The sequence below is a fragment of the Cariama cristata genome, unplaced genomic scaffold, assembly GCF_000690535.1.
Source record: "Cariama cristata isolate BGI_N322 unplaced genomic scaffold, ASM69053v1 scaffold15046, whole genome shotgun sequence".
Classification (NCBI taxonomy): domain Eukaryota; kingdom Metazoa; phylum Chordata; class Aves; order Cariamiformes; family Cariamidae; genus Cariama; species Cariama cristata.
The window spans coordinates 25,264-45,503 of record NW_009622828.1 but is presented as its reverse complement, the minus strand read 5'-3'; the positions used below and the strand labels follow the sequence as shown (position 1 = coordinate 45,503).

At 36.4% G+C, this 20,240-nt stretch overlaps 1 protein-coding gene across 1 annotated transcript in view; it reads right to left on the bottom strand.

The window, feature by feature from the left end:
- Window positions 1-197: 197 nt before the first annotated feature.
- The window catches only part of ANKRD27 (ankyrin repeat domain 27 (VPS9 domain)), a 35,251-nt gene continuing 15,208 nt past the window's right edge, over window positions 198-20,240 (bottom strand). Inside the window, exons 16-28 of the mRNA XM_009702506.1 lie at window positions 19,443-19,535; window positions 18,867-19,064; window positions 18,484-18,543; window positions 18,251-18,370; window positions 14,550-14,594; window positions 9,644-9,766; window positions 7,681-7,878; window positions 6,378-6,497; window positions 5,622-5,783; window positions 4,612-4,720; window positions 3,218-3,299; window positions 2,578-2,650; window positions 198-706 (exon numbers count right to left, since the gene is read on the bottom strand). Of these exons, the coding sequence (XP_009700808.1) occupies window positions 431-706; window positions 2,578-2,650; window positions 3,218-3,299; window positions 4,612-4,720; window positions 5,622-5,783; window positions 6,378-6,497; window positions 7,681-7,878; window positions 9,644-9,766; window positions 14,550-14,594; window positions 18,251-18,370; window positions 18,484-18,543; window positions 18,867-19,064; window positions 19,443-19,535 (1,659 nt within the window). The 3' untranslated portion in view covers window positions 198-430. The remainder of the gene's footprint in view (window positions 707-2,577; window positions 2,651-3,217; window positions 3,300-4,611; window positions 4,721-5,621; window positions 5,784-6,377; window positions 6,498-7,680; window positions 7,879-9,643; window positions 9,767-14,549; window positions 14,595-18,250; window positions 18,371-18,483; window positions 18,544-18,866; window positions 19,065-19,442; window positions 19,536-20,240) is intronic.

Sequence of the window (20,240 nt, the reverse complement as noted above, 5' to 3'; positions counted from 1 at the left end):
TATATATATATTTATATATACTTATCCAATGTAGTGATAAAAACTGAAAATGCAAAATTTATTCAAAGACGTTTAAAAACAAAGTGGGTGGCTGAAAAATACAATACAGGGTTTCATTTGGTTTACTGTTACATAGAATTTTTTAGTAAGTGCTAAGTAGAAGAGGAAAGTAATTTTGCTGTTTACATCTTGATATGTCCCTGTTTGTTGAGATCAGTAACAATCTGGCTGTGTAGTTACCTCCAACATAAACAGGATTCAGTCTCCAAAAGTGCTAGGAACGTTCTGTTTCTGCTGAAGAGTCATCCTTGTATTCTGTTCTGATGGCAGGCTTGCAAGCGTCACTGAATTCTTTGATATACAGTGAAGGGTTATTGAAATTAACACCACCTAGTTCCTCAGCTTTTGACAACAATTTTGTGCTTCCTTGTCAATGTTTTGAAAGCAAGTCATCACAGCAGTCTCTTGAATGTGAAATACTTGGATTTCTAGGGCTGGATAAACTATTATCGCTGACATTCTCTGCTGAAAGTGGCACATTAACAGTGTGTCTTCGATGCATTAATTTACTCTTGTCAGGAACTTCTATCATGTCATCGTGTTTCACAAACTCACCACTGCATCCTGTGTCAATAGTCTTAACTTTGCTCTGGTCCAGTGTTTCAACAGATTTTAACTTGGTTTTATCAAAGCTTTTAATAGCTAACTGTGAGGATAGGAAAAACGGTATGTTAAAAGCATTGTCTACTTTCTTCATTACAAAGAAGTAAAATTAATATAGTGTTTCTTGAATATAATTATCACATTAATTTCATGGTATTCTTTATGCTGAGAATTCAACCAAGGATTAAAAATAGTATATTTTGTAGGACAGTAATTATATTCAGTCTACAGACAAAAAACCAAGGAGAGGCCAACCTGCCCCAGGCTACACGTACATCAGTACCAGAACCGAAAAGATAATGAAGGCGTTCCAAAACTTATTTTCATTGCACTATCCCAGTATCATCCTAACTCTTCTAAACACCTTTTGTAATGCAAGTATCAAGGTACTTGAAAGTAACAGCCATTTCTTTTACCAATAAGAAACGTGTAAATAGTAATACAGACAGGTTCAACCAGGCACTGCGGAAGGCAAAGGCAAAAACTCCCTGCTTCCAGATCTTACCTGTCAGGGAAGAGACAACCAACCCTCCCCACCCCCACTAAAGACTCTTTTTGGTCACTCCAACTATTCTTATCTTCCATTTCCACATCTGCTCCTGATGCTTCCTTTTCAGAGTGGGTGGCTCTCCTTGATTACTGGCCACCCTGCAAATGTTAAAATAACTAAGAGAAAAAAGAGAATCCAGGCATACCAATGACAGATTTTCTGAGATAAGAACTAAAGGCAGAAATTCATTATGATACCCTTTTACTGAAACATGACAACAATCTTGAAAAAATTTCAGACAGAGATCATACATATTTAAACCCACTAACAATTTAGAGTTCTATGACTTGTAAATTCACAAAGCCCCGACAGTCACACATGGTTAAACTGCTGTATATCATGGTCACATATTAGTTTTTTGACACCTGCTGTACTTAACATGACATTGCCTTCAGCAATCCACAATTATAAAATCTAAATCCCACGTTTAATTACATAGTGGGATATTATCATTAATACTAGAAATAATTAATAAAATATGACAGTTTTATAGCATTAATTTGGCATTCTCAAGGCTCTTGGCAAATGTTAAATCTCATAAGGGCTCTAGGAAAGAGAACAGTATTCCATTTTCTAGATGGAGATGAGTGGCAGAGTCTGCATTTCCAAGGCTATGTCAATCCAATAATGGGCAGCTACTGAACTAACCTAGTAGAAAACTGTTTTCTTTTGAATAGGTTAGTTTTTCTCTTGATTTAGTATGCTGAAATGGCTCAGCAGAAGGTCCTATGAGACTCAAAGCTAGTGTAAAGGAGGGAGCACATGCTCTGGGTGGAAGGCAGCATCGAACAGTCAGAGTGGCATAGGGTGCCATGATACCCCCAGCCACAGATGAATTGATTACATATATTTATGTCACAGCTGAAAACGCAATATGCAGTTTGCTAACATCCTTGCAAACAATCTCCTCCTACAAGCAGACTTATCATGCAAACCCTAATTTTAATCTACTGAAAAATTTCTCTCTTGTAAATAGCATCTCTGCTTGGCTACAGCTCTTATAAGCTGTAGAGTTTTTCAAGCCTTGGTATAACCTAGATTTTGCTTGACATGACACAGAAAACAAGACAGAGATAAAGTCTGCAATAAGAGGATTAAAAGGTTTAAAAGTAAGAATAAGATGTGTAAGAGGTTTAAGAGGTTTAAAAGTAAGAATAAGATGTTTGAGAGGTGTTATCGAAGCACCATTGAAGTTTGAACAATGATGAAACATTAGCAGTTTAGCAAACAGGTCAGAACTTTTGCGATTCACTGACTACCACTAGTAAAGAAACTTTCCTGTTACATGTAGCTATGTTAATAGCAGACAAACCAAACAGATTTGCTATATTATACAAATAATTCAAGCAAGTATTTCCACTTACCTGATGCAATAACTGATAGTCAAAATTAGGGACACTTTTATCTCTTGTTATTGTTCTCCGTAAATGTTTTGCTCTAAAAAATATTTTAAAGAAATTAACTTTGTCAGTCTTTCCACAAAAGTCTTCATCACAGAAAATCCACAAGGTGGCACTATCTCGACGTAGAAAGGCTACTATCTGACGACAGCCTCAAAATGACAGCCTGCTAGTATTGCCTGTATTTTATCACAGCATATAGATTCACATTTAAAACGACCATAGGCAAAACCCAACCACTGAGTGAAGCACTAAGATAGTATTTTTCAAGCAGTCTAGCTCTGAAATTCTTAATTTATGGTATGCCAAGTATTAGCACAAAACCCATTTTAAATACATTTGCAAGTACTCCTTCGCTGGCCAGCTCTTCCCTCCTGCTGCAACAGCACGTCATGGCTGTTCACCACCAATGACTACGTCATGCCTAGAACATCTGTCTGGTGATATGAATGTGCATGCCTCGGAGGATTAACATCTACTGTCAAATTAGTCATATGTGATGTGTAACAATGCTTGACCCACTTTTGGGCTTTATTAACAGTTCTATTTTTTGTTCACTTATGGGAAACAATAAACATACTTCTGAGGAAGCTTCTATGCTTACTTGTTAAATCTGTTAATTGATTGGACCAGTTGAAGTTGTCTGCTTATGGGATCATCGGCTTTCTCACATGGCTTAGAATTCACTAGGGGTTTAAAAGAACAGGCAGCTAAAATTACAACTGAGTCATACTTAAGAATTAAAAAAACACAGTTCTGAATGAAAAGTGGTATCTACTGACATTAGATTTAAAATTTTACAGTAAAACTATAATAGTAATACCTTGAATCAGTCGCAATTTATCTTTGGAAATTTTAAAGTATTTTAAGTCACAGGAGTAAGCATTCTTCATCAGATTAGCATGACTGGCCAAGCTTCTGAAAAGACCATGTAATTCTGGACTTTGAGGTCCTTAATTCCAATTTTAACAAATCTGAATTAATTGACACACAGATGCTATATCACCTTTTTGTTAATATTACTTAGTCATATCTTCTATTATTCTTTTAAAAGCATTCTCATAATATTTGAAAGAACTACATCAATCGTGGACATCAGCATACTGTGATGAATTTTGGTTTTGTATTAACGAAACATTCACAGTCTTTCCTAGGGAAGCAGGCAAGGGTTATTTCAAAAACCCTAACTAAAACTCATGGGTGTTGAAATGGGCACTCCTGCTCCTCGTCTTCCATAATTCCTGCCTGAGCAGCCTTGACTGTCTTCTTTCCACAGTTCTGGTGGTAGCAGATCCTTTGCTATGCTGAGTTGTTTAGCTCAGCACAAGACTTGTTACACTCCTTGTCCCAGGTTTGTGAACTGTATCAGCTTGAAAATTCATCTGAAAAACTTCTGAGCCAGCATAAGGAAAGCAGTGGATAAGCAAGACCAGAAACCAAGGGTGAGATGGAAGTGAGGATGGATGGTGAGTAACACCATCTCTTTTAAGCAGCAACAAGCCCTTACATCAGCTCAGCTGTGTTGTCAAACTGTACCATGTGTCTCAACATATTTGCTTAGACTGTACTATATGCTGCCGTTTACTGAAAGTCATTCTTTTGCAAACCATGCTTAATGGTTTAGACAGTTACCAATAAATGACAACTAGAGGCGATTTAAATTAATCTGTTTTACTTTGGACTGAAATGGACAATTATTACATGGTTAATTATATCATCTCAAATGTGGCATGTTTTTTAACTTTAAATGCTTTTGTATGTAAAATTCTCCCCCCCCCGCACCAAAAAAGTGAAAACTGAGTTTGCAGCAGTGTCATGAATATAATACAAAGTCTGCTGCATTTAGTTATAGTATTTTAGGTGTTACCTATAATAAATACACAAAACAGTTGACTGTTCTTTAATTATATGTAAATCAATTATATAAAATATTTGATGTAGCCACACATGAATTCCTAAATTCCTTTTTATTCATACCAGTAGAAATATGACATGTACCTTTTTTTCTTATCTTGATAGTAGCATGCTGCTCACAATCCTTTTCTTTCTCTGCTGATGTAGGTACATAGCTTGGTGCTGTTTCCAGCAACTTAATGATATTTGAATTCTTAATTTTAAAAGTTTCCATTTTCACCATTATTAAAGAAAAAGAAAAAAATCAGTACAATTTAGGATTCTAGTCTATGCAGAGTGTTTTAATTAATTGCTGCCAAAATGAATGCAACACACACAAAAATACCTCATTATAAATACAAACTTTAAATTGTATCATTTTGAGTAGGGACAAAATCAGCGTTCCACAAGTTGCACTGCACCAGCGTGATGATTTTGTGGTCTTGACCTATTATTTTAAACTTTATAGTTTAGCTAATTTCAGTTTACAAGGTAATACGCATACTAAAATTGACTCAGTACAGAATTTCATGGTCATTATGCTACAACTCAGAGGCTATTTAAGCATATAAAGATAGGGACCATGCATCAAATCATTTAAAGAGTAGAATAATTCTTTATAATTTAATACTACATATTATGTTATTGCTATTAATAAAGAGGAAGGTCAGAGTTATTGATGACAAGATAAAAGATATCAAAAGGCATGAAGGGCAAAAGATGGTGGATGGAACAAGGAAGATTGCTAGCACTGTAACTGATCAGTGAAAGGTGTTCATCTTCCTACATTCAACATTTCTTTTGCGCTCTCTGCCATTACTAGCATAGATTTTAATGTAATTTTCATTAACGTATGTGCTTTCACTCTTTCTAGACTCATCCTTTTTGTCTAGAATAACTTATTTTAGAAATGCAACAGGTTTCATATACCACAGGTATCATTTGTACATTGTACAATAAACAGGCATCTTAGTCTTTATATCACACATAATTGTTAAATACAGAAGTCTTGGCATATATTGTTGTGACAAATAGTTATATTTATCTTCTTTCCTACATTATGCATCTGGAACTTTAGGAAAATCTAACATCAGAAATGAGCTTTCTGCACTCACCGGCTCAGCACAGTCTGCAGGGGTACAGTTCCTTTCGTTCCTTATGTGCGTCATTGCACCATTCTGAAGGAGCAAGTCTACCAGGGCTTCATTCTTTCCTATCACAGCCTCGTGCAGTGCTGTATTTCCTTTGGCATTAGAAAGGTTAACAGAAGCTCCATGCTGGACAGCAAGATGAAATTGAAGTTACAAAGACAGAGCAGCATGAAATGGAGATAGCACATTACTGTTCAGTTTTTCTCTCCTTTTCTTTTCAATGTGTGAATGAAAACAACGCAACAGAAGGCCTGTAGCTGTATACAAATGCAGAAAGCATATGCTAGCAATCACCAGTTCAATAAGCCACCTGATCATATTATTTCCTCCTCTCTCATAGCCACAATTTCATGGATCAGCTCATTTCATTTTTGCATGTATCTACTACATATTCCAAGTTTAAGAGATATTTCAAAAAGAAAAGAAACAAATCACAAAAAATGCAAAAAACCATAAGCAATTGAATCACAAGCAAGAAACTGAACAACTGCTACAAAAAAGTTCCATAAAACCAGCTAGCTGTACAATAGTAGAGTAATAATTATCTAATCAAAACCACGAAGGGATTGAAAGGAGTGAGATAACAAATACTCTTCCTTTTTCCCCAAGTAGTTTTCACAGAGAAATGCATAACTAAAAATACTGATCCTGAGTACTCGATAAGCACACATATCATGTAAGAAATACTAATCTGAACACTCTTGTTTTCAGTGATCTTACCTGTAACAACAAGGCAGTAGTCTCATACTGACCATTCAAGCATGCATAAATTAAAGGAGTATTTCCATATATATCCTTTTTATTTTGTTTAGCATTGTAATCCATCAGACACTTTACCACCTATTGAAAGAAGTAACAACTTCTTAATGTAACATAGCAGTTAACCATAACCGTGCAGTGAAAGCCTCCCCTCCTTTTTTTTTTTAATATTTTTGAAATCTAGAATGAAAAAGAGATGGAAGAAAAAAAGATAGATAAAACAAGTCTTTGACATCTTTGCCAAGCAGATGATAACAACAAGCATCTCTTCCCATCATATTAATTTTCATATTTTACCACACACTTTTAAAAACTTAAGCAGCTGAAAGGAAGGCCAGAAAATGAAACTCAAGGTATGTGAAAAATACATAATCGGTAACTTCACAAAACATTAAAAACAAACCACCACAGCAACAGTATCCTTTTGCCCTTTCTGAACTCATCAGAATACTTGGAAGGAGTTCTTTATGTTGTAAATACCCCATGAACTAACCTTCGTTAACCTACAAGTTTGAGTTGTATTCTTGTTTTCTTCTTGCTTCCCTAGTGCTTCGTCTCCCCATCATCTTTACAATTCTCTCAATTTTTTTTTTCCTCTTGCAGTCCTCAGCTCCTTATTCTTAAAACCCTACTTTTCCACTTTTCTGCATATTCCCGTTTGCCTGTCTGCACCTGCTTTTTCATGATCGTTATTTTTGCCTCTTATTTACTCTCCCTCCTGTATTAATATCCTCCCCTCACTAGCTCCTGCTTCTCCTTCACTGCCTATGCTTCCCTGACTTGAAGTCAGGGATGAAGTTATCTGCTACCCTCAGAGCTCCACTTGGCTCACAATCTGCTTAGATGAGTTGAAGATACAGTAAATACTTAATACTGGGGCTACTGAAGATACCAAGTCCATTGCATCAACAGATGTACACACAACCTCCTTGAACAGAAGGTACAGAGAAAAAATACACAGGAAGATCCAGCTGCACAAGGTATTTTTAAAGTGCCTGATATACGACAGTAGGTATTCACAGCACTTTCATTAAACCATTATTTCAGCTCATTTAGAAAGAAAAGGTGCCTACTGAAACTGTTTCACTTGAAAGATCCCCTTTCCATCTGGAGATTTTAGACACTGAAACAAAGAATAGAATCCCCAAACTAATTCTTACTGTTACTGGATTAGTCTTGTCGATAATTTGTTGATAATTTCACAAAGCAGCTTTGTTGGTGGTTAAGTGTTAAATAGCTTGCAATTATGAAGAGGCTCAGTTACCTGGAAGTGACCTTTCTGGCAGGCTAGATGAAGAGGAACTGCATGTTTTGCATTCTTGGCACTGATACTGGCTCCATGTTTCAACAAGAGGGAGACAAGTTCAGAGTGTCCATGCAGTGCAGCCATATGCAATGGTGTAAAACCATCTTGGTTTGAAACATTTACTCCAAGTCCGTTAGCAGAGATCCTTGCAAATTTCTGTTGAGGGAAATACACAACAGAACTATATAATTAATCATGCTACTTTCTGTTGACCAAAAAGCAGCCAAATACCTGCTAAGTACATGCAAAACAGGTAGATGGACATTACATAAATTCTGCTACAGAGCCTAATTTGAGACCTTTTTTTTTTAGTTAGTAAACCAGAGAAGCTTGGTATCTTTTAACAGAACAATGACTTTTATTTTTCTCTTTTCTTCCAACATGTTAGCTTCATATAGAGAAATTCCAGGCAAAGTATTCATGATATTAAAAAGAGGCTAAAGCAGCACAGGTTGAGACAGAAGTAAAATTTACAGGTTTTATATAGTTGTTAGGATGCTCATACATATGGAGATTAAGTGTTAATATTACAAGTTTTCATTTATACAGACATTTATGCTCTTGGAGACAGACACTAAACACCTGCTTTACTGCTACATGAAGCTTGAGGTAATAAGGATAAAAACTAAAATTAATTTTATTCGTGTGGAAGTAACACTGGCCCAGAGAACAGACTGCCATGGGGAGTCAAGATAAGGAAACTACCTGGAAGACAGCTTACACAGCAGTACAGAACATCCTTTTTTACTCCTCTCACAAACTGTGTAGGTGCCTAACATTTAGTGGCAGACAGTCTTTCACTCTGCCTGTCCTCAGTGTGCTTTTAAATGTGTGCCTATGTAATACAGTGGTTAAGATTAGTTAACAAGTTTCTTCTACTTCTAATTTAGTAGGCAAGTAAACTCCACAGCAAATGGCATTCCTTCCCCTGTTATCAACAAAATGAACTTTATGGTCTCAGGCTCTGGCATCTTTAGCACATGATCTCTCTACTGAGTGCACATGGACACACATTACCAGACAATAAAGTACAGTGTGAATGTGAAGCATTAAAGGACAACTAGCAAACTCCTAGCCTGCACAAAATAAACATAAGGCAGCAGTGAGGAATTCAGAAGAAGTTAAGCCATCTCACATTTTCTCAGTTAAGTGATACGGATACTGTTACCTCAAAGTAGCTAATACACTGAAAATTTATATTTTGCTTTATTTTCCAATGACTTATCCAGTTACATATACGTTCAGACCTAGTAATACATTTTCTTCCTGAAGCTGGGATCATTCCTTATTTAAATTTAAAAAAAAAAAGTATATTGTAAAGTCTGATTCTCCTCTGCAGTTCATGATAAATAAGGGGAAAGGAAGTCTTTGCAATTGAAAAGGAAGTCTTTGCAATTATATTTAATCTCTGAAGAGGTTTTAGATACAGCTTGTATGAAAGATGTCATGCAATTAAAAAAAGAGTTTATCAGGATTACATTGATTATAGGATTAGCAGGTATTTCTTGCTAAATTGATTACTAACAGATAAGTAAATACTCTGTGACAATTAGCAATGAAAACTATAAAAGAGAACCAGGAGAAACTGAGGCTTAGAAAAAGATTTTTCCCATTTATTCAAAGTTGTCCAAACCTTAATGACAGCAGTCAAAATATTCTAAAAGCAAACTGCAAAGTTTTTTCACTCCATTAGATATTGAACAAGTCATTGAACACTGTTCCTGTATCCAAAACTTTCTACAGTTCAATTAAAGAGAACAATTCCATGATATCAGATGAACTCTGTTAGGATCTCTATATATTTAATTGCTTTTTAGACAGAGGTAGAGAGGTGTTGGGCAATATGAATGCTCCTTCCCTAGAGCTAAAAGTTACATTACAAGAATATAAATTATTCTTTTTATAGAATGAATATCCCAACCTTTTGTGCTGGCTCACATTTTGAGCACTGGCATAATGGATGGCAGAATTCTGGTCTTGAGGTACCGGCTGTGTCATCCTCATCTTCTAAGTCTTCCTCCATCCATTCCAAGAGATAACGTACCTGGCATAAAAAGCAAGTCCTCCTTTATAGAATCCAATGGTTCCATGTCCTAATAAATTTGCACATGTAGACAAGAAAGATTTCACAAACATACACTTGAGAATATCTCAGGGAGACTATACAACTACCTCCTGGCATCAGCTGCCCACAGGCCAAAATAAAAAATTAAATGTTATTGTTGACAAAGCAGCTAGAAAGTTCACCAAGTATAGCAGCAAAGTAAATTATAAATTACTTCCTGCTGCCTAATCCAGACTTCAGGGTTCACCTATTCTCAAACCCTCCACATAGTTTTAGCTCAGATGATTTGTGCCAGCTCACATGAATGTGAGTTGTTTCATCTCTTGCTTTAACGAACACAAGAAGTGACAGGGATGATGACATTTAACTGATACCCAAAACTTTGCAGGGGCACTGACTTTTCTCAGGCCTGTCACTTCCCAGGAGCTTGACAGTTTCACTTTTTCATCAATGTGCAATGCCTCAGTTTTGAGGAAGAGAGGCCCTTCAATGAAGATAGTCTTAGGACTCAGAGCATTCATGTGCAATTTGCCAACAGAGATGCTTACTGCGTGTTAATTTTACATTAAATTTTATGCAACGAACAAAAGCTGTTTAAGAAATACATTTTTACCTTGGAATTCATTAATCCACTGTAAACTAAAGACATCTTAAAATTAGCAGTGACTGTATTAAGTCTTCATTCTTACACCATCTGGCAATGTTAAGCCTGACATCTATCTAGTGTTATTATTCTGAGGCTGTATTACGCTCAATGAGACAAGTCTTTCAAAACTCAGAACAGAAGCGGGGATTTAATTGGTCTCATAATGCAAGGGACAACAGTCACCTTTTTCTAGGTGCATGGAAAGGGCTACCTCACAGCACTCAAAAACCAAGACAGAAGGAAGATCAGGGCCCTGATCTGTGGAGGCTAGATCTCTCTGAGTTCCTGCAGACCTTCTGGGAAGTTCCCAGACACAGCAAGTTACAGGATTACACAGTAGGTACGAAGCTGTAATACATGTCATCTCGTGAAGAGTTTTCCTTTTACTTTTTTTTAAACAGCTTTTAAGAGCTGTCAAAAGATATATCATTGTCTTGTTCCCATGAAGAAAGATTAGCCCTTTGCCTCACTGAACAGTGGCATGGAGCGAAATCGACGAACCACTTTCTGCTGAAACTGAGACAGAAGCATCTTTGCTGGATTTGTGGGTTAGGTTTGATGCCATAGAACCCGACCAATCCAAGAGCTCTACAGATGATAGTCAAGAAGAGAAGGGGGAGAAAGGAATTTCCTACTGTTTTCTCCCACTGTATTTTCTCTCGGACGTGTCAGCAAGCTCCACTTCTTACCATTAAGGTAGCTCTGGGAAACCAAACACACATTAATAATCTATCCAATTAAGCAGATGCAGCTAGACTAAATCCTAGGACAACTAGTAAGGGCCATCCACCTGATTCTGAATGATAACATAATTGAGACAGAAAAGGGATGTTTTTCACAGAGAATATTACTTTCCCTGCAAATTCCACGCTGTTCTCCAGAGTAAAAAGAAATCTTCTCTCAAGCTTGTCTGTTTACAGAAAGCCAGATCAGTGAAGGTTTACTATTTGCTACATTTGTACGTGTCTAAAATAATTATTACTGTCACTTCACTTCCCCCTGCCCCTGCAGACTGACCAAGAGTCTAACAATGGACACTTTCTCCTTCTTCTATCACAACTCAATATTGCTGCTCTCATTATCCCAATATGCAGCTCTCAACATACTAATACCAGTGTCTCACCAAAAATCTGAACATGCTACTCCCATGCGTACCTCTTTATAATTACAGTGGAATAGCGCTTTTTTTTTTTTTGGTTTGAAGTTTTTTTGGTCATAAGGTTAAATGTAGTTTTAAGCTTCTCAGGAAATTGTTCATAATGTCCCTTTGCCAGTTAACTTGTCATCTAAAACCTTCTTTACATTGCAGAGTAACACACTTCCCGGAATATTTAGCAGAGCACTCCAGGGCCACTGTACCTGCTATGCCAGACTTTCAGCTGCTTCACAAGATTGATTTTATACAAAAGACTTGCTTTTTTTGTAGTGGATTTGCACATATCCTTTGCGCCAGAAGACTAGCTGGGTGGAAGGAATTTCAGAAGAGTGCCTAATCCAGTATTTTATGCTGAGATAAAGTCAATCCTTCCTTAATACCATTGACAGAAGTTTGACCAATCTCTTCTCAAACACCTTTAACAGAAGAGGTTCTGTAACCTTCCAGGTCTGTTCTAGTGTTATCTCACTCCAATAACAAAAGGGGATTTTTTTTTATTTGCTTGTTTTTTAAATCTAAGTGTCTTTGTTGACAGTTCAAGGACCTCCTCCAAAAAAGCTGTTGCATAACTCTGAAACATATTTTGGGAATAAAGCTTAATCCTCTCTACATAAGTATTCCCTCCATACCATCTCAAAATATTTCTTTCTAACTACACACAAAGAAAATTTACCAAAGTGAGCTCAATTTTATTTCAAAATGTAGAATTAGTTGCCATTGAGTCAGCTAATTAAAACAACTGTCATGGATTAACATCATTATCTCCAACCTAAAGCATACTTGGTTTTGAAGTTTGCAGGTGTTTTAAAATAATAAAAGTTGTTTTCGGGCTTCCTGAACAATCACAGCATAATATTTTGTTTTTAAATCTTCCAGTTTGATAGCACTTTTTTTAATGCCTCCTCTTGCAAAGCTCAATTGGCTGTCACAACAGAAATCTACAACAGCACTAATGACCCTACTGTTAGTATTGTTCCTATGGAGACAGACCTCAGGCTGTCAGAACAAGACAAAAGTTTTTAAATAACTGTGGTTTTTTAACAGATATGCAAGCTGTAACCTTTGCCATCCAACTGGACAATTCTCTGTATAATGAACAGCTTTACATGAACTTTAGTAATGTGGAAAGTAAAGCTACAAAAAAATAAGGCGATTCCATCATCTGAATGCATAGATTAGATTTCTACATGCTGATATCTGTTGAGCAGTGCTAGATACTAATTTTCCAGCAAATTATAGCACTATATTTAATTTTCTTTAAATACTTTCATGATGCAGTTTAGATTTCCACAAGTCTGTGAAAAGTTAATTGTAATACATTCATGTTTACTACTTGCCAGGAAGATGGTAAGTATCAGCATAGTATATATTGCTGCTTCTTGAAATGACTTAAGGGCTGACCTGGAAATAATTACTAAGAATAATTACATTGTAAACTAGGATAATGATATTTATTTAACAACTGAACAGTTCTTTCCTCTATCAGCTGATAAATTGATTTGCTTCTATCATCTAACTGGAATAAAACATGAGAGAATCAGTATTAACATCGTATGTATTTTGTGACACAGATTATGTATTTTATTATGACTGTGTGATGCTTCATTAGCATCTATAACTCCTGGTACACATCACCTAAACAAATTTTTCAGAACATTCACCCAGCAGAGAAACGCTGCATTCTCACATGGGTTCATGATTTTGTTCTGTGAACTACAAAACAATTAAGACGTGTACAGCCTTATAAATCTTTCCAAAGATAAAACTCCTACAGAATTCTGTGTCATCTTCAATTTTTCAGTAGAACGACATTGGAAGCACTGTTCAATTATTGTTCAAATTGTCAGGAATAAAGCACAATAATAACTAAAAAATATGTCAAGACAGGTGGTAAGCATCACAAATTACAGAACATTGGTATTACTATAGCCATCAGCTATCTATTTGAAGTGAAATTCAAACTACAGGAAAGTTGTATGCCTCCAAGATAACTTCTCTGTACTGACTGGTGTCACCTGAATTTCATCTCTGTATGAAATATTAATAAAAAGGTATCACAAAAAAGTAAGAGCCCATTTTTCATTTATAGTACTTATGCACAAGTATTACATGCACTAAATGCACAGCAAAGAGTAGACAGTATTCAAAACACTAGAGAATCTGGCAATTTAGGAATCAAAAAGCATTTGTGGATTTAAAAACACTGTATTACTGGAATGCTTCCTAAGTCAAAAAAACGCAAACTGTAAATCCCACTATTCTATTTCCAGAACTGGTGCACAGCATTGCCACTCAAGCACATGCACCAACTCACATATGGGAAAAGATATGATGTACTTCTGTGACATAGGAACAAGCAACTGGGAATAATAACACTTTATATTGAATTTGCTGACAAAAATCAGGTTTACCTGAACATTCATATATTTTGCCTTTTTTTTTTTGTGCTGACTGCATATCCAGTCCAATATTGTGACCTCAGTATACGTATCTTTTTACAGTTCTGCAATGCACCATGCTCCACATCTAACAATGGCATCTGACAGTGCAGTTTGGGCATCTCCAAGCAAATAAATTGCTCTTTCCCACAATATTTCTTTTCAACATGCCTACCCTGAATGTTGTTCTTCCCAAGTTCTTTGCATCTCCTTGAGGTGACTACGCATACATTTTTAAAAGACAGGCCTTCACAAAGGAATTATTCAATTTAAAGTAATTTCTTTAATGCAAGATGTCATGAAAATGTCAAAGTAATGGGTCTTAAAGCACTGTAGGTAAAAATAATTCAGGGACATGGAGTGAATATTCTTTATAGAAAATGAGCTGAATTTGATTAGTTGTTGCTGAAGGAAGGTATTACCCAAAACATTCTTCACTTAATATTATTTACAAATAACTTCCTTGATTTGAATGAGGTAAATTGGAATTCAGTAATATTCAACATCCATGCTAAGACTCACCATTTCCAGATCTCCATCAGCAACTGCTCTTAGGAGTTTTTCCACCTATGTATGAAGAAAACAATTTATTTGCTTTGTTAGTATTGGTATTAAGCTGCACACAGAAAATCCTGTGTCCTTTACTAACCTCCTAAGCTCATGTGGTAGGATTACCGCTGGCCCATTTCATATGTGTTTATAAAGTTTTAAAGGAAAAACCTTCTTCCTTTATGAAATACAAAAGCTGTGCAAGGCCTGTGGCCATTTGACGATCTCTGACTTGCTTGGTTAAAGATAAACAGTACTTACCTAAATAGAGGGCACATAGTCCACACATAAACAAAGCCATGTAAGCTGATATACATTATTATGCCACTTCGGCAGCAGCTGACCATGAATTTCTGTTGTGAACCTACCATTAAAAATCCCTACTCGAGGCAAATTTCTACCCTGATAAACACTAGTACCATTTGGACTCTTGCTGAGCTACTATAGGCCACCAGAAGCACAAAGGATGGCAGGTTTTATTTTGCTATTTGAGAAACAACAATTTAAGATGAAAAAGACACTTTCCAATTGTTCACTTCACATTTGCAGATTACTTGTTTATTCTTACGTTAAAAAATGAACATTTACAAATCTGACTTGATTGTAAGTATGAAATTTGTCTTCTTACTTAAAATCTGAAAAGATATAAATATCAAAGGGCATGCATTAGCAAAGGCCAGGTCTCTTCAACTCAGAGTTATTCTAGGGGACCAGCATTGGTCCAATTATGTGTATGCTCAGGCCAGCTAATGCCTGAAGACAACTGCTTGGTGTAGGTATTCTCCTGCTTATGAGCTCTGAAGGGGGAAAAGAGGCAAGTGAGGGGAAGAAGAGGTGGAAGGTGCTCTGCAGTGCACTGATGACATTCCCCTGACCCTTCTGATCGCTCGTGAAAGCAGAAGAATGAGATGTACTTGTCTCCCCGCCTCTGATTCTCTGCTCTCACATGAAGGAGTTGAGATCTAACCTGATAGAAATGGGATAGATGCCAGTAAAAGGGCAGGGAGAATCCATTAGTGTTATCAACAGGCAATTTGTCCAGACTCTGCAGATAGTTGAAGAATCATTTAATAAGCTTCATGAAAGTTTGTTTCAGCATTATAGCAAATTATTCTAGCACTGTGCTACAATCACCAAAGATGCTGCTGTGTAAACAAAGTTGTTTCAATATTAAGAAACATCTTGCAAGTTGAAGATGTAATAGAGTAACAGCTACAGTCACATTTCAATCTTTAACTAGAAATTACGATCTTGCTGATCATGACAGCAGTGTTTGGTAAAGCAAACAAGGAAGAATGAGACTAAAAGGAAATTGTGTTTTACTAGTCTGATCTCTTTGTTCAGGGTTTTAGCAGAACAGGACACATCTACAGCTGAAATATCAGAGGGTAAATTAAATCTCTCCATCCATTTTTGTCTCTTTTCAGGAAGCTGCTAAGTTTTATTTTATTACTACCTTTCTAATATAAGGTGAAGCTCCTTGAATTCTTGCACTAGGCACTCAAGGCAGGATTCCTCTTTCCTAACTTTGAATGTCTAAAAGTTAGCTGGGTAACTCTAAGCCAGTCATTTAAACTCCTTCTCTGGCAACTACAGAACAGAATGCAGCCAACAAATGACACTCAAGTGCAACTCAGGTCAAATTAAGCATGTCTGAGATTAATTCTTCTCTGGAGGTACCAATTTCTCTCCACTAAGGAGGGAAAATACATGTCTAAAGTTAAGACAATTGCCTCAGACATATGAAGTTCAGTGATCCAAATCCCAATCTCTACACATATACACTAAAATGGACTATATATACTAGGGAGATCTGTGCCTCCCATAAATTTCCCCTAATCATATAAGATAACATCACTGGAAAATGTAAAGGTCTTGATTTTCAGGAGCCAGTCTTTTCATGTACAAGATGCCTAACAGTAACAGCAAGTGATCCACAAGCTCTGATAATTTCTTTCCAAAAATAACAACTTTCTCGCAGTTCTAAAAACTGCCTCAGGCCCCAGCAGTGGAGAAGCATACAACATCTGTTATGCAGCTTATAGATAATTTATTAAGAGTACTTAGGGCAAAATGTCTGCTACATGCATTTCCCCATCTTTCCAGTTTGCTTTCTCACTCCTCCATGGAACAGAAGTACCTTCCTTTGAATGTAAAAATAGATCAAGCAAATCTACTGCAATTCACTCGCATGCTCTGTTCTTCTGTTACTGAACAGAAATTGTGCAAGGAGTTATTAGATCCAACAGAGGAAGTTCCAGATTTACATGCCTGGCTCTTTTACTCTCTCTTTTCCAAGTTGTAAACAAGCCACAGACAAGACATACACCATGACTGGCTCATTTAAGCAGAGAGTTTAATTCAGCTGCAGTATTGATTAATAAAGATCTAACTGCATCCCCTTAATCCACGGTCTAAGCCTTGAAGTCTGGAAAACTGACCTTATCAGCTTCCCATTACTTCCGGTGGCATTCCCTTCATGGAGCACTCTCAGGATTGGGCCCTTGCCTCTTCACTTAGTAAGAATAAGACCAGTGAGCCCATGTGAAACTTGGCAAACAGAAATGAACTAAAGCTGGATTACAGGTGAAGGTCATTAACCCCAAGAATCTAAGGTGTAAGCTGCTTGTGATCTTTTTCCCTGGTTTGAACTACAGTCTTAGCTCTTGGGTGTGATAAATATGTTCCTTTAAGGAAAAATAAATCCTCAATCTGTGAGGTGAACTTCTATGTGCATTAGACTTTATTTAGAGTGCTTGACTCTGTACAAACAGGGAGGTGCACTCCTACATTGAAGCTCTCAGAGTAACTGATAATGCATTGTGAAGTAATATTGTCCAGTCAAACTTTACGTCTTTGAGTTTCTTGAACATTTTTATAAAATAGAAGCTTCTGTCAAGAGAAGAACCTTTTAATAGCAGGAAAAGGAAGAATTTGAATGTAGAGGTGATATGGAGAGAAACAAAAATACTAAAGAGGTCAAATTGGAAAAAATGGAGCAGGAGGACTGGGGAAAAAAAAGAGAGAAGCATCATAAGGAGTGGAGATACTGACAAGTCTTAGGAGGGAATAAATGGAAAGTATGGATCTGAAGTCCCACATGAAAAAATTCAGAGGGTGGCATCTTGGTTGGTGTGTACAGAGCAAAATTAGCAAACACATATGTGCAAGGTATTTAGTACATAGTGTGTACTTCTTCATGTTACAAAATTGATTTCCTACGCCTGTTTTGAAAGCTTGTCTTAACATTCTAGTTTGTTAAGTTGTTTGCCTGTATGCCTGTACTAGTCTCTCTTCCCTGACAGATTTTGTAAGCTAACAATGGCATTTAAGTCCTGGACAGGACAGCAAGATCCTTGGGGCACTGACTGCCATTATAATTTCGTAAACCTCAACAAATTCTCAAATTACGTAGTCAACTGCAGTAAATCTGAACAACTACTCCAAACATGCTTTCAATTTTTCCCTAGAAACAACCAGCAGAGCAGTTGATACCATACAAAAATAAGTGTTTAGATACTGAGATGACAAGCACCTGAGGATAGCAGCGTATAATTTTCCAAAGCAGACAGAAGGCTATTCCTGAAGAAGCAGTTTAAAACAGTGTTGCAAAATATCACTCTTCTAGCGTCCTTCACTTTGCTTATTGTCAAAACGTAATACCTCAGTCTTACCTCTTTATAAGTATTTTTTACTTCTTCTTGCCTTATATCAGTTGATGCTGATGACAGGCTTGAGACAGATGATCCTCTGCTGAAAGTTTCTGTTGAGCGCTGAGGAGACCTAAGCGGTGACTTAAAGTTGGCAACAAAAACAAAACAAAACAAAACACAGAAAAAGTTACGTATCAGATTAAGCAGGTTGAACATAGCCAAAAAAAACTTTAGCAACTTGTACTGGTTGTTACCTCAGAAACACTCTGTCCTCTTTCAAATGTTAGATAGTTTAATTCCATCAGTGACAAAATCTGCACAAAAATATTAATAAAGAGAACCAATGTAACTCCACTTAAAGAGAAATCTACTGAGTGACACACAAATTAGCCGACAACCTAGTATTAGTAACAGATTCTGAGTGAGCAGATTAAAAGTACCCATTTACAAGTTTATGTTCTATACCACAGACTGTATTAATGCTATTAGATTTAAAACGTGACCTTTCTTCCTTAAAGGGAAATATAAGTTTTCACTTTAATGGTACCAGACCACAAAATCCTATTAGCAGGTAAGCATCTACACCTCTGTGGAATTGCATCAGAAAGAAATTAAGCTAGAAGATAAAGAGGAATACCTTGGAATTTAACGCACACTGTAGGGAAGTCTCTTTCATCCGGTTTTGAATTTCTGGATTTGCCCCATTTTGCAAAAGCACTTCTATGATCCCTTGATAGCCCCAACGAGCAGCTATATGGAGAGGAGTATCTCCCTTTTCATTACCAATATCTAGTCTACAGGAATGCACATCATAGTAGACTAAAGCTTTGACGCACTGGAAAGAAAAGGAAAGCGAACGATTAACTTACAGTATTGTCTCTCAACTGATATAACATGTGCAACCCTAATAAGATTTTTTTCATTGCTGCTTATATAATCCATTGCCTAAAGGGCAGGCTTTTACAGTTCAGTGTTGTTAAACAAAGAGTTAAATAATTCAACTAAATTTGCACAATACTATCTTTAATGTGAATGCATAATAAAAATTGCTGTGAACTACTGAATAAAGCCCTAATTCACAGCGTTAAATAGTTAGCTTCCAAATCTTTTTTATTTACTTTGTAAAATATCTAAGTTTAGCGCAAATCTGCATCACACTTTAATTCCATTCCATCAGAATGTCCATTTAGTTTGTTACAAAACAATTACTTACATCTTCATGACCGTAAGTGCAGGCTAAATGAAGTGGAGTATTTCCATTATTGTCCTGAACATCAGTACTTGCCTTATAGTGCAATAACAGAAGCTTAAAAGGAAAATAAAAGTAGACATTTAAGTAACTAAAAAATTAATGGACAAACAAATGTTACTCTGTAGATTCCTTCAGGTTTCCAGCATGATGAAGCACTTCATGAAAAACTAGGTACGTCTCTCCTGTTTTGGACACTGTTTTTGCCCTGACCTAAGAACCAAATAAAAGCTGCTCCTTACATATTCAGAGTTGTCACTGAAAAAATCAATCATCTACTGCAGCAAACACTGCAACACATACACTACATGATAATTTATCCTGTATTTTAAGAGCCTATGCAAGTAAAGACACAGCTTAATTTCAATAATGCCATTTGAAGAATCTCACATATATAAAATTCAAGTACACAATAACTGATGTAGTTACACAGTCTATCCTAAACACAACATGAAGTCATCTAATTCATTCTGATGACTGCAATAGTTCTTCTGTTTTAATCAAGAGTAGAGATGTTAACAGGCTCTCCATTTGTACTATATATTAGATTTATATTAATAAAATGGATGAATTATTAGGCATGCATAGCTGCCAATTGCTTGGTTATTACAAACGGCTGAAAAACTTGCAGCACAGGAAAAAAATAAAATATCATGCAAACTACAATGATAAAAGATCCTCAATTCTGACAGCGCACACAGTTCTGGTAACAGCTTCTCAGAAGACCTAAATGACCCTAATAGTACAACAGCTTAGTAAGAG